Source organism: Cyprinus carpio, chromosome B10 (genome assembly GCF_018340385.1).
Source record: "Cyprinus carpio isolate SPL01 chromosome B10, ASM1834038v1, whole genome shotgun sequence".
Classification (NCBI taxonomy): domain Eukaryota; kingdom Metazoa; phylum Chordata; class Actinopteri; order Cypriniformes; family Cyprinidae; genus Cyprinus; species Cyprinus carpio.
The window spans coordinates 845,525-860,373 of NC_056606.1; the positions used below are offsets into that span (position 1 = coordinate 845,525).

Genomic DNA, 14,849 nt, shown 5'->3' on the forward strand with positions numbered 1-14,849 from the left:
GAGGTTTTGGGATATGCTAAAGAATTCGCTTACCGAAAACGAAGCCTTTTTGTGAGTAGACGTGATGGATTGCTACTATACTTGTAACAAGAAGTAGAATTTACAGTTTTCGCCTTTATATGAAGTTTGCACCAAAAACTAGATAATGAAGATCTGGCTTACCGCTTACAGTCCTCCCATTCAGACTGTCTCTGGCTCCATGCAAGTCATGGTTCCCCGACTGCTACCCTGCATGCCGTCCACACAGCACCCTGGCCACTCTCACACTGAGGAAAAAGCAAGAGGTTACCTGCCAGCATCCTAACCCAAGTTATGGAGCCTAACTTTGCCGAGACGCACACCCCTTGACCTGGGAGACCTTTTGCAGCTCCCTTTTGCAGGAGCCAACAATATTCAGAGGCCAGAGGCACTCCTACACAGACAGTTCTATGCCCATCCCATTCTCTTGTGAAGTACTGACAATATTGTCCTTTTCCAAGAGCTGATGGATAAGGGGGGCACCCCTTTCCATGCTCTGAGTATACATGGTTGCTATTCTGCTAAGCCACAATCTAACGACAAAAATGGCATCTGTGAGGATGTCAGTCAGGATTTCGACTCCGAGCATCATTAGTACTGAGACTGCTCTCCTTAGAGTTACAAAATGGACCTGCCTATTATCATCTGATTGTGGTTTGTATCTCTCTATTAGTCCTATTGGATCTTAGTGCTGCGTTCGACAACTATTGACCACACTTATTCTTTTGCATAGACTAGAACACTTTGTTGGCATTAATGGAAGTGCATTAGCATGGGTTTTAAATCGTACTTATATGACCGCGCCATCAATTCGTAGCAGTGAATGAAGAGGGTATTCATATCGTTCAACAAGTGCAGTATGTGGAGTACCTCAAGGCTCAGTACTAGGGCCGTTACTCTTCAAGGTTTTACATGTTAACTCTGGGAAATATTATCAGGAAACACAGTGTTATAGCTTTCACTGTTATGCTGATGGGGATACTCAGCTCTATATTTCTTTGTGTGCCCCGGGTGAAACATACCAATTTGAAAAACTAAAATAGGAATGCATAGGTCGAGGGATAAAAAAACTGGATGCACGAGTAATTTCTTATTGCTAGACTAAATTCTGAAAAACAGACAGGAGGTGTTAATGATAGGACCTAAAAGCTCTGCATGTAATGACCTACGGTAGAACGATGTCTAAGATTTGATGGCTCTGCTCTGTCAATTCTTCGTCATCAGTTAGGAACCTAGGTGTGCTGTTTGATAGCAACCTTTCCTTAGAAAGCCACATTTCTAAGCATTTATTAAAACTGCATTTTTCCATCTCAAAAATATATCTAAATTATGACCTGTGCTCTCAATGTCAAATGCAGACCCTTATTTATTCCATGCGTTTAAGAATCAAGGTTATGACTATTGTAATGCTCTATTGGGGTGGTTGTTCGCACGCTTAGTAAACAAACTCCAGCTGGTCCAAAATGCAGAAGCTAGAGTTCTTACTAGAACCAGGAAGTATGCATCATATTAAGGCCCGGTCCTGTCAACAACACGGCACTGGACTCCCTATCAAACATCGTATAGATTTTAAAATCTTGACATTATTACTTATAAAGCCCTGAATGGTTTAGCACCTCAGTATTTGAACGAGTCTCTGTTGTTACATTATAGTCCTCCACGTCCGCTGCGTTCTCAAAACTCTGGCAATTTGATAATACCTAGAATATCAAAGTCAACTGCGGGCGGAAGATCCTCTCTTCTATTTAGCGCCCAAAACTCTGGAATAACCTACCTAACATTGTTCGGGAGGCAGACACACTCTTGCAGTTTAAAATCTAGATTAAAGACCCATCTCTTTAACATGGCTTACACATAACACACTAATAATACACTTCTAATATACAAAATCCGTTTAAAGGATTTTTTAGGCTGCATTAATTAGGTAAACCGGAACCGGAACACTTCCCATAACACCCGATGTACTTGCTACATCGTTAGAAGAATGGCATCTACGCTCATATTAGTCTGTTTCTCTCTTATTACCAAGGTCACCATAGCCACCAGATCCAGTCTGTATCCAAGTCAGAGGGTCACTGCAGTCACCCGGATCCAGAACGTATCCAGCCCAGATGTTGGATCAGCACCTAGAAAGGACCTCTACAGCCCTGAAAGACAGCGGAGATCAGGACAACTAGAGCCCCAGAGACAGATCCCCTGTAAAGACCTGGTCTCAGACGACCACCGGGACAAGACCATAGGAAACAGATGATTCTTCTGCACAATCTGACTTTGCTGCAGCCTGGAATTGAACTGCTGGTTTCGTCTGGTCAGAGGAGAACTGGCCTCCCGACTGAGCCTGGTTTCTCCCAAGGGGACACTTCATTTACAGCAATATCGTTGACTTGATTGCAAATTATTGCACAGATACTATTTAAACTGAACTGAGCTGCATGATGACATCACTGAATTCAATGATGAACTGCCTTTAACTGTCATTTTGCATTATTGACACACTGTTTTCCTAATTACTGTTGTTCAGTTTTGCTTTGACGCACATCTTTTTGTTTAAAGCGCTATATAAATAAAGGTCGACTTGACTTGACTTGCTGGCCAATCTGTAGGAAGAAAGAAAAAAATGACTTGGTTTGTTGAGGCAGCTGGCTGGTTGTTGGTTGTTATAACCTGGATGTCCCTAGACCTTCAGGCAGGCATCTTGGTCTGCTTAATTGTATTGCACATCTAGTAAGTGGTCCTAGACGTCTTGACTAGTTAGCCTATTGTTCTTTAGGGCCCGTGTGATGGCCCCTAGAGTGGGCTTGGAGGACGGTTCTGTTCTGCACTTTTATAGCACAGTGCTATGGGTATATCGTTCCCCAAGCATGATTCAAACACAATGTTAGAGACCATTTCAACAGGAAACTCTCCAGTTACTACCGTGCTTTACTACCGTGCTTTACATATAGGCAGTTGGCCCTGCCCATTTTTACAGGTTGAATTGCCATAGGTTTGTGCAGATCTACAAACGTTAACCAATTAGGCTTCAGTAGGGATTCAAGCATGATTCAATCATAGACTGTAAAACACAATGGAGTAGTGACCGTGACGTCACCACCGTAGGTTTCTGAAGAGCATTTTCGAAGCTTAAAGTGGGTGGAGACAGTCATTGCAGTCTTGGCAGCGTGTCACCAAGCCAATAACCATAGACCAAAAACACTTTTTGTACCAGGCTCACATTGTTTCTAAAAGTGTGTAAGTAGTAGTTCTACACACAAGAGTATTAACAAATATGAAATATGTCTTCAAACTAAACATTGTCATTCCTTATATAATACTCACTGACTGTTTTTTGTGTTAGACACTAGAGAGAGCTTCTGTTTCACACGCTTTGAGAGCGGCAAGTGCTCTGTCCCACAGGCATTTAACACCAGCAAAGCCAAGTGCTGCTGTAGCATCATGGCCAAAGAGGGCTGGGGCGACCCCTGTGAGCTGTGCCCCTAAAAGAACAGGATGTGTACCAGAGCTCTCCTCTCCTTCATGATCAGTTTACACCACCACAAACATTGCTCCAAAATCCGTCTCATTGTTTCATGTCATGTGTGTTTGTGTTTGTTTTTTTTTTTGTTTACAGCTGCATTTCAGATCTTGTCCATTTGGCCATGGGATCATTCCTGGTGCTGGGAACACACGTGTGGGTAAAGACAATATTGTACTTGTTGGCTGTGTTATAATGGGTTTTAATGCTGAGACTGTGAAATTTATTGGAGTTGCTGGAGTAGCTGAAATTTAAAAGAAAAACTGTGAAGAGTTGATGTGTTCTAGAGATTGTAAAATAAACAATTAAATAATAATAATAATGTAAAATAATGTAATAATATTTCTATATATTCTGATAATTAAAACACCCAAGTTGTCTGTTGAGGAGACATAAAATATTAAACCCAGAGTGCACAAAAATATAAAGCTGTTTGGATCAGGCGTGTTTTATTAGGGTTGAATTTAAACTACTGAAGGGCTCTGGCCCTCCAGGCATTCAGTTTGACACCCCTGCTGTTACAGACTGACCGTGCTGGATCACTGTGTGTTTTTCAGACTTAAACGAAATGTGTGGAGAATTCCAGAGATCTGTGTGAATGGCCCCCGCTGCATCAACACAGATGGCTCTTTCCCGCTGCGAGTGTCCCACAGGCTACATGCTTGACTACACAAGAACACATTGTAATGGTAAGAGAACTTTTAGCAAAACCATTTCTAAAACTTACTTTAAAATAAGTTTTGTTTCATTATTCATCATTGAATGTATTTTTCACACCACTCTGTCTCTGTATTGCACTGTTTTCTGCTCCTTGTTTGTTGTCATTGTTACTCATTTGATTTCATTATGTTCAGGTGTGTGTCTGATTATTACGTGTACTTAAGTTCAGTTCTCTTAGTGTTTCATTGTCGGGTCTTTGTCTCTGTGTAGATGTACTGTTGGAATTACACTGTGGATTATTTTTCAGAATACAAGACAATATTTTGTAGAATGTTGCCCCATAACCACCACAAAACATTGATGGAGAAAATCAGCAACTCTCGTTGAAACTTTAATAACTTCTAGTCACTTTGGCTGCAAATTGGCTGAGATTATGTAGATATCTTTCCCAGTGGTATTATCTTGACATTTTGCTAATCCATGGTTCTTGTTGATGTAGGTTTCCTCTGGGTATTCTGGTTTGCCCCACTTGCAGATCAGGTGAATTAGACATGGATTGAATGGGCAGAACTTGCTGATCCATTAGAAACTGTATCTCAGCTGGGCCATCATCTTATTATCAGCCAGTTGACTGTTTATTGAGAGTTTGAATTTTTGACTTGTTTAGCTAACAGCATTCGTGTGTGTGCAGATATTGATGAGTGTTCTTTGGGAACCCCTGTGGAAAATGGCACGTGCTCAAATGTGATTGGAGGATTTGAGTGTCTGTGTGAGGAGGGGTTTGAGCCTGGACCAATGATGAGCTGTGAAGGTTAGTTGACAAAATTGACATGCATGATGCCATTAGATTTAGAAATAAATGTTCTCTTCTGTCTATATTTGACATAGTTGACAATTACCCAGATTAATTACATTATATGCTAAGTAATTAATCAAATTAAATATCAATTTCAGTATTTGCTGTGACAACCCCTCAAATGATGATGATTCAAATACATGCCATTTATGTTGCTAATAAGTAAATCATTGAATAGTCAAACATTGTTATATAGACTGAGGGACTTTTCATACCGGATGTGTTGTTGTGTCTGTCTTTGACTGATTGTGTGTCATTGCTGATTGTCCAGATGTGAATGAGTGCAGTCAGAATCCTCTGCTCTGTGCATTTCGCTGCATTAACACTTTCGGGGCTTATGAATGCAGCTGTCCATCTGGATACACACTGCGAGAGGATGGACGCATGTGTCAGGGTACAACTCATCAATAATCATTTGTTTGGAGTGAAACTTTCCAACCCTAAGTGATTGTAGTAGACATCCCAGACAGCAAGCAGTTTCAGCCCAGATCTGGCGCACATCTGGCCTGCATGGATCTCACACGGGCCAGATGTGGGCCTGATCTGGGCCAACACTACAGTAGGTAGACATCCAAAATGGGGTAATACCGCCGCGCGTACTGCCGCCGCAGGGACGCGGCGTTAACTGCAAATCAGTCGCGTGTTAAAATCATTCGCAAAAACTACCGCCAGGTGGCGCAAAGGGACGGATTGCGAACTGAATGTAATTGTAAAATGAAAGGAAGACGTTACACTAAAACAACAATTACATAAATATACATACATAACATCCTTAAAAGCCATTAAAAAATAGGATAGTCTTAGGCTACAGTCTACTCATCAAAAATTTTAAGAAAGACCTTATATACAGATTAAAAGTTTTATATTAGTAAATGTTTTGTATTTTGTATTAGTAAATGTTACATTTCCGTTATAATTAGTAAATGATTTAATTTCGGTTCATTCTTGGTTAAAAAAATAATAATAATCTTCAGGTTCCATTTGCAGAGCGAAATGAGAACGGTCCAGCATTTACAAATAATTCTTATTCACTCTGTTATTATTCTTGATTTTGTCAAACTGCTAACACTTTGCATTTTTAAATTATGCCTTTACTGTGTGACCAAAAAATGTGAATTGTGACTTTGATCGCGCTGGTGGCTCACGCGCATATATTCATTGGAAACAGCAGTCGTTCACGAGCCATGCGGCGCGAGCAGCGGGCCACTTTGGCATATTTTTACTCATTATGATTTTTTTTCTGTCGATACTGAAACATGTGTGAAATCCAAAGCCTATTTTACCTAATGAATAAGAGTTTAGCTTCAAATGGGAAACATGTTTGGATTTGTCCCGAATGAGAGAGATAAGCCCAACCTTACCTTATGTATCGCTTTAAATTATTTTAATTATTATTTTTGTTTTGTTTATAAGCCTATATTATTATATACTGCAATTATATTTATCCATTAGAATTATATATTTGTAATTCTGGTTGTGTTCTGATAAATTTGTTAAATTTAAAAGGTTTGTTGTAAAGTGAAGGGAACTAAAAATATCCTGTTGGTACATTAGCCTATAGCATTATTAGCCCTGCCATTATTATTTCTGAATGTAATAAAATGCAACTCTCACAAATGTAATTTATTTTTTAACGTGTTTAAAAAAATGCAGCAAACGAAAACAGGTGATTAATCGGTTAAAATGTGTTATTGTGGGTTAACAAATTTACATTATATACTTAGGAACAGAGTATGGGCCTAATCTAAGCTATGCTGTAAATATTTACAAAGTTTCGTGTAGCTATAATTTTATCCAGCTTTATTTTTCCATGCATCTGACATTCACCATCCGCGCGCTCAAGCTACCTCCCGCGATGCTCAGCTGTGGACGATTTCAGAATGTTTGATATAAAGGTTGCTGTCACATATTATATACAGGAATTTTTCATTAAAAAAAAGTTAAAATATATTGTTAGTTTTATGCTAAGATGCAATCAACGTCTTCAGATACTATATAAGAGATACAAGTTCATTTAGACTATTTAACATGCACTGTGACATTTTACCGTTTCAAACTTATAAACTCCTTAAGATTTTAAAAGTCAGTTTAATAGTATTGAAATTCAAGTTGAATATGGTATTTTTAAAAAAAGGATTTAATTGCTTAAATTATTTCTTTTCATCATATCATTTTTTACAAGCTGTATTCGTTTTCCATTTCAGAAACCAAGCACACACTTTTTTTTTCTTTTTTAAAACAATTAATCGCTCACATAGCTCTAACAAGGTTTTATTTTATTTTTATTTTATTTTTTTGAGGAACGTGCCACTGTCAGGGGAGTCACATCATCATTAGAGTTGCAAATTAACTTCAGAAAATGGCAAATAAGGACTAATAGAGGTATCTTTCTTTTATTCTTTATTTATAATGTTTATTCTTGAAGAAAATAAGTATTTACTCTTTAAGAAAATAAGGGACGATCCAAATATTTGTAATGTACAATAATACAGGCCTATCCGTTGGATTTTAAAGCATAACAACTGAAGGTCTATGAAACATTTCTATGATGCATTTTTAACAGCATTAGCTCAATGAAATATGTCTTTCTTCAGGTAGACTGAATGTTTTCCCGCCTTGCTAAATGTTAGGCTCATGATCAATAAGTTGTATTCGCCTCAAACTGATTTTATGAAATCAAACCGTGGACGGTGAAGCTGGGTCAATAGTGCTCACGCTCGCTGTGAAGCGGGAGCAGCTGCAGAGGATTCCGCTTGGTCTTAAAGCCTGCCTCAAACGTCTACGTTCACAAACGTCTACGATTTTCTCAAAAATAATGATTAATTATCAATTGATATTTGTATTATTATGGTCTAGTGATAATAATAATATGGGCTGCGAGAAAATAATGAATAAAAAGAGCAGGGCTGCTGTGAGTGAAGGCATGTTTCAACCCAGTAACATGACAACACAGCGTTCCTCACAGCCAAAAATCAGACCGAATTCAGTTCAGCTGGAGGGGGCTGGGTTTTTGGGGGTAGTTCTGTATAGCTTGTGGGGGTCGAGATAAAGGTGTGAATCTCTTGGTCTTTCATATACACAATGTCTTATGAGGGTTTTATCTCATACTTGCAGAAACAGGTTTTTAGGACGTTTTTTAACCAACTTTAAAGAAAGGTTTGATCCACTTCAGATGTTGACTACTGTATAGCGCAATAAAGTTTATTAGTTATTATAACTTAATTTCAGAGGAAGTTGCCTTAAAAAAAACAAAAAAAAAAAAAAAAACTGTTGCATTAGGGCTGGGCGATGGCCTAAAAAATCCCCATTTTTTTTTTTTTTTTAAATCCCCGATTTTTTTTCACAAAAAATCCGATTACTAATACTAGCCATCATGCATCTAACCATCCACCTCGGCGTTAAGAGCTGTTCAGATTAAAACTGCCAGCTCCGCAGTGAGTCAGTATCATGGACGCAGGACAGAGCAAGTCTAAATATATTTTCTAGTCTATATTTTCATCTCGTTATGCCGCTGGTTTAGGTTATGTATTTATTTTTATTTCTTATATCAATTATTTGCAAATATAGCAGACACCGTCTAAGCGTGTCTACACCGGACGGTCTTGTTCATTTCGTAGGGCGAAACATCTCTCACTCGGCAGCAGAGTATGTGAGAGTGGAGCAGCAACAATTTCCCTCCACGCTCCTAGCATTTAATAATCACTCCGCTCCGTGTTCACTATTCTCTGATCCGTACTCGCTCCGTGGATAAAGCTGAAATGTTATGTTCATAACGTAGCCTATAAAAATAAAATAATAAATAAATAAATAAATTACAGGAGAGTTTCAAAGGAAATTAGGCTATTGTGTGCATACTTTTTTTCCTACCAAACGCCAAACTAATAACATTGTCAGCATTAAAAGGTATAATTGTTGCATTCTGCTGTGCAAATTTTGTTTGTGATGAATATAACAGTACATTTTCGTAAGTTATTTTATCTACAGATCGATGCATTTCTTACAGATTTCAAAATCAGTTACAGACGAAGCAGCACTGTAAAATTACATTTGTTTGAATGCATTATTGCGACAGCGATTACGTGTGAATGTGCTGTATCTGTTTAAATCATGCTTTAACCCGAAAATAATCAGTAAAAGGAAGATAAACTCCTTGAGAACTAGCCTGCAACGCTCGACTATTGCCGTCATTATAATCTTCTGATCGGAGAGATTATGTGTATCAAGCTATAGCTAAATATGTTTATCATGTGAATTCTTGCTAAATATGCAGTTATATTACGGGCTGTTGGCATGAATTGTACTCGTGATGGAGCGGTGCTGGAGCGAGTGAAAACCACGACGCTCCGACTTTTAAAAAAAAAATCTCCTCGCTCCAGTCAGAATCACTCCGCTCCGCTCATACTCTGCTCGGCAGTGTGTCTCAAATGCGCGGGGAGGGTTGAGCCCAATCACAACTACGAGCCCTGAGTGGAGCGTCGGCCGTTTTATTTTGTTGCGTCCATACAATATTTTTTAGAGTGTGAAATATAAATTTTTCACAGAATGTAGCCTATTCATGAACAATATATTGAAGTTTTTCTAAATACCAAAAAGAGTCCAGACATCAGTAAAGTATCCGTTTATGAACATGTGTAATAGGCTTTTTTTTTTTATTTATTTATTTTTACAGACGTGACAAAAAACACAAGAGTTTTTTATATATTTTGTAGACCTTATGTGATTTACAATGCACAAACCAGAAGGACAATATCTGCAGAGAAGGGCTGGCCATTCTCAAAACATAAAATATCAATTTTATTTCAATTTTCATTTTTGTGTTTCAGAGGTAAAATCAATGTTAAGACATCTCTCCATTACAGACCGTACTGAAAGAAGAATTTATGCAAACGCGTATAAAAAGCTTTAAAAATTTTAACAGTGATGTCTACAGGGTGTTTAATAGATCTGCCTCCCACGTAAGATTTTTCTAGTTACTAGTCCTTCATTTGTCATTATTCAACTAATCGCAGGTTTATATTAAATTTACATCTATACTCCATAATGAGCCTTAATATATTCCGCGCTCAAGCACATGCATTAAGTTTGCCACAAAGCACAGGCAGCCCAATAATTGTGAAAAAAGAAGACATTTTAATTATTTATTAATAAACAAATGATTTCTTGTCGGCTGCAAGATGAAATTCACAGTGCTGGCTCTCTCCACATGGACGCGCATTTAGAGAGAAATGCACCTTCACAGATTACATAATGCTTTCATTCTGAATTGATTCATTTAAAAGACATGTCAAGCTTTCTGTAGATATATTTCTCATGTATGCGAGACACCCAGATTTTCAGTTATTTCATTATCAGGAAAAAAATCACGTGACCGAGAGGGCGCCTCCCTGTCATGCACGCGTAATAATTTTCGCACAAACACTTGAATATGAATAACAATTCACATTTTGCATATGCATTACAAAGCAAATATTATTTTTTTTTACACGCAATTATCCAAAAGAAAACCAAACAAGATTTGTAATTAAGATAAAATGTAGACAAATAAGAATAAATGCTGCATGTGCACTCAGCAACATGCGCGCTGAGCAAACCTTGCACTGATATTTGGAATATTATACAAACCTGCATTTAAATGCGGCTTCAATGTATTTATTTGTTTATTTATTATTATTTTTTTTTTTTTTATACTTAAATTACATGAAAGCAAGTAAAGAAGACTGAAGTTGTCAATTAAGCTCTTTTTTTTACATCCTGTGTTTTTCGAGAACTTGAGTTTAATCATGAGGACGTTTTATTAATCAGTCCATTGTTTAGAGTTTCAATGATTTAGTTAAATCGTGCAGGTTTAATTTATTCGTTTCTTGTTTTAATTAGGCCTAAATAGTGGGAGCAAAATTATTCAGTGCCTCCCGTATTACTAAAATAAAGAAAATAATTTATAAAACACGCAAGCCTAGCTCACTATGTTACCACTTTTAATTCTCCAATGCAAAGTAAACCACAATTTCTTTTGAATAATATAACACATAATTCATAATTATATAAATAATACTGCACACTATTTAAATGTGTTAAATCTAAAATATGGTGTAGAGAAAATATAAGCACAGGCTCTTAGGCTTGACATTTATCCTGCTTGAATTCGTTCTAAGAAACGCACATATCTTACATATAAGGACTAAACTTTCATCTGTGAATATTAAATATTTTTTCTTTCATTTTCCCCGACTGCAGTCAAATATAACACATCGGTGAGGCAAAGCTGACGTCTAATTGCGAAAATGTGCTTTGATGCGCTTGTTTGAAAACTTGTGATTAAAGCGCCACTCAGCGGTCAAAAGCTGCAAATGCACTTTGCCGACGCCGCGGCGGCGGTACGAGCGGCGGTAGAACCACCATTTTGGATGGCCACCTACTGTATGTTGCTGTCTGGGATGATTCATGTAAACCCTTACAAAAAAGAAGTTTATACAAGTGTGCTATAAGTATACTAATAGCACTGAGCTCCCTTGTGTTCAGATGTAGACGAGTGTGCAAATGATCTTCACAACTGTGACTCCAGAGGAATGGAGTGTAACAACTTAATTGGCACGTTCATGTGTGTTTGTCCAGCCGGGATGATCCGCAGGATGAATGACGACATGTGTCAAGGTAAAATCTGTTTTTAAAATCTAATTTAACTGATCTGCATTGCTGTTCATGTTTACAAACACACTGATGGAAAAAAATATGTTTAATTTACAAATGATAGTGAGTCTGTATGTTTTTATCATTCATACCCATTTTAAATTGAACTAGCTTTGAAAGCCTCGCATTGTCACAGGTTGGTACAGACACAAGGAGGTAGTTGAGGTGAGGATCTAACTGCATCATTAATGGAACAAAACAAAAATTCTCTAGAACAAAGAAAAATCACAGGACCAATGCAGAAGATAAGTAAACCAACCTATACCCTGAGATGAATTGAACTAGGGTGATGTTGCTTCAGACAGAACCAAAGGATTGATTCAGATCTTAGGGAACTAGACTAAACCTAGGAGGCTGGATGGAACCAGTGAAGGAGGAGGTTTCAGGGAACTGGTTAGAACCAGAGTGTCCAACAAACCAGTCAGGACCAGGGAAGCTACAGAGAATACAGGAGTGCATGGGTTAGAACCTATTCCATCAGATCAGTAAGTGTGCTCACAAGCTGAGGGTCTGTAGTGTTCAAGGTGCTAAAGGAATGGTCGAGAAGATGAGGAACGGCTTCTGTAGCCAGGACCTCCAGAATTGAGACCTCTTGGGCCACCAGATGTGATTATTACTGTCATAGTTTGTATGTTGTTTCAGTTGCGATGTCGCAGAAAATAGAAACTGTTTCGGAAATAGAATCCGCTGTCGCTTGTAGCTGTCACGGGTGGTTAGGACAAAAACTATATGGAAAAGCACCTTTTATCGCGTCCAGTCATGTCCGGTTGGGACACGGTATAACCAACACTCTGACATGCAAAAGTTTAGGCTATAAATCTATTTTATGGAGGGTTCAATGTTTGTTCAACCAGACTTTATAAATTAGTTTTCACCTTCAAGCAAAAGAAACACAACCAAACTGGAAAATCAAAAAGGCTTAAAGACATATTATTTTGAATGAGAGTAACACCAGATTGAATGGCTTACAAATCAGAAATGAAAAATATCACAAGACATAATCTCAAAAAAAAAAAAAAACAGTAATTCTTATCTGAAAGATGTTGATGTAGAGCAATGTTACATATAGTCATAGTCCATATAGTCATAGTCCACAGAAGTGTAGGCCAAAAACACATCCAAAATGCACAACCATGAAGGCTTGCAAAAAAAATAAAAAATCACTGCACAGTTCATGCTGTTTCTCCAAAAAACAAACAAAAAAAATACAAATATATAATCCTTATGAAATGCCATCCAAAAATCGTAATTTACACGGGTAGATGCTTTTGCAGCTCCTATATGCCATGGCCTTTTCATTCATGAATAAAAACACTGAAGGCTCCATGTTGCTCTTTAAACAGGCCTTACCATGTGGGATTAGCGCCTCATGCTAAGCCACCAAACAGTAGGCAAATGACCTGAGGCCCCTTTACAACAAACAATACAAAGTATAAGCAAACATTCTGAACAAATATACAACAAATGAAATCACAGAAACAAGAAACAAAGCATTACTCACTCATTCTGGGCAATAAACAGAAGTGTCCCATGAAACAACATGTGAGTCAATATCATGTAGCCCATTCCTACCTCTCCATAACATGACTGACATCCTCTTTTTCTATACAGAGTTATTTTCCTAGATACCTATAGCTCACCAGCGCCCCCTTAATGGCCGGGAAGAGAAAGTACAGGGAAAACATGTTAGCAGTCTCTAAGACTGTTACATACCTCCTCCATTGCTGGTAGACTTGGCTAGACCATGACAAGGCTTAAGGTTCTGAACATGGCATGTACCTACATTCATGGGATTGTCATCAAAAGAGTAATTGACAGGTCCTAAACACTTATTAATTCTGGCTGGATCTTTCCACTTACTAGACAATTTGGCCATGATCCCTTCGTCTGCTCTGGACAATGGATGAGCCCGTACCCAGACCATATCTCCCACCTGATACTGGGTTTGCTTGCGATAACTGTAGCATTGCTGTTTAGCCTGGGCTCGTTCCACATTCTCTTTGACTAGATGGATGAGGTTATGGTGTCAGTCCAAATTTGGGTAAATAATGTCATTAGGATCTTGAGTGCTACTAAACCTAACAAATCTACCCAAGGGACCTTTGAGTTTTCTTCCTAGGGCTATCTCTGCTGGAGTATATCCAGTTCTTTCTTGCCAAGCTGTATTAATGGCAAATCTGAACTCAGCGAGCCATCGGTCCCATTGTTGATGTTGATAAGCAACATAAGATGCCATCATAGTCTTTAATGTTCTGTTGATGCGCTCTGTCAAGTTTGTCTGGGCACTCCCAGAGTGGGTTGTGAGTTTCTGTACTACTCTCCACTGCTTACATATAAGGTTGAGTAGATTGGAGGTGAACTGAACCCCTCGATCTGAGACAAGAAAAGCAGGGGTCCCCCATCTAGTAAAGATTTCTTCAACCAGGATCTTAGCAATTTAGGGTGCTTTAGCTTTGTTTTAATGGGAACAATTCCACCCACTTTGAGCAATAATCAACAATGACCAATAAAATGTTAATTTTGCATGGCACTCTTAGGGAAAGGTTTGTATCTCTGGCATGTCAAACATTCTTTACAATGTTTCCAGATGTCAGACATTATGCTTGGCCAAAAAGCTACTTCCAGGAGTCTGAGGAGGGTTTTGAGTCTTCCCAGATGACTGTCAAGTGGATTGTCATGAGCATAACACAAGAAATCTTTTTGCAAACAGGAAGGGATAATTAATTGAAGTTTATTACCTATTTGTTTATCCGGCATACTTTGAAACAATAGACCATTTTCCACAATTTAGTGCAATCGTAAAGGGTCTTGATCCGGTTGGGACTTTGTCTCTGCAATCAGCTCCTGAATCTCTGTATCATTCTGTTGTGCCGCAGCAATGTTGGAAACATCAATAGGTAAGTTAATCTAAAAAATGTAGACTGTGGGGTTTTGATTACTGCAATCATGTCCGCTGTAGCATGCTCTGGTATTCTAGACAGTAAATCGGGAACGACATTGCATTGGGCTTTACGATATTTAACTTTAAATTCATATCCTTGTAACCGAATGGTCCAACGTGTAAGTCTTGATGATGGTTTGAGATGTTGGAAAACCCATGTTAGGGCTGCATGA

General features: G+C 38.3%; 1 protein-coding gene across 1 annotated transcript in view; it reads left to right on the plus strand.

The window, feature by feature from the left end:
- Nucleotides 1-14,849, plus strand: part of LOC109079301 (fibrillin-2-like) — a 140,049-nt gene that overhangs the window by 87,586 nt on the left and 37,614 nt on the right. Inside the window, exons 44-46 of the mRNA XM_042731953.1 lie at nt 4,884-5,003; nt 5,320-5,442; nt 11,568-11,699. Of these exons, the coding sequence (XP_042587887.1) occupies nt 4,884-5,003; nt 5,320-5,442; nt 11,568-11,699 (375 nt within the window). The remainder of the gene's footprint in view (nt 1-4,883; nt 5,004-5,319; nt 5,443-11,567; nt 11,700-14,849) is intronic.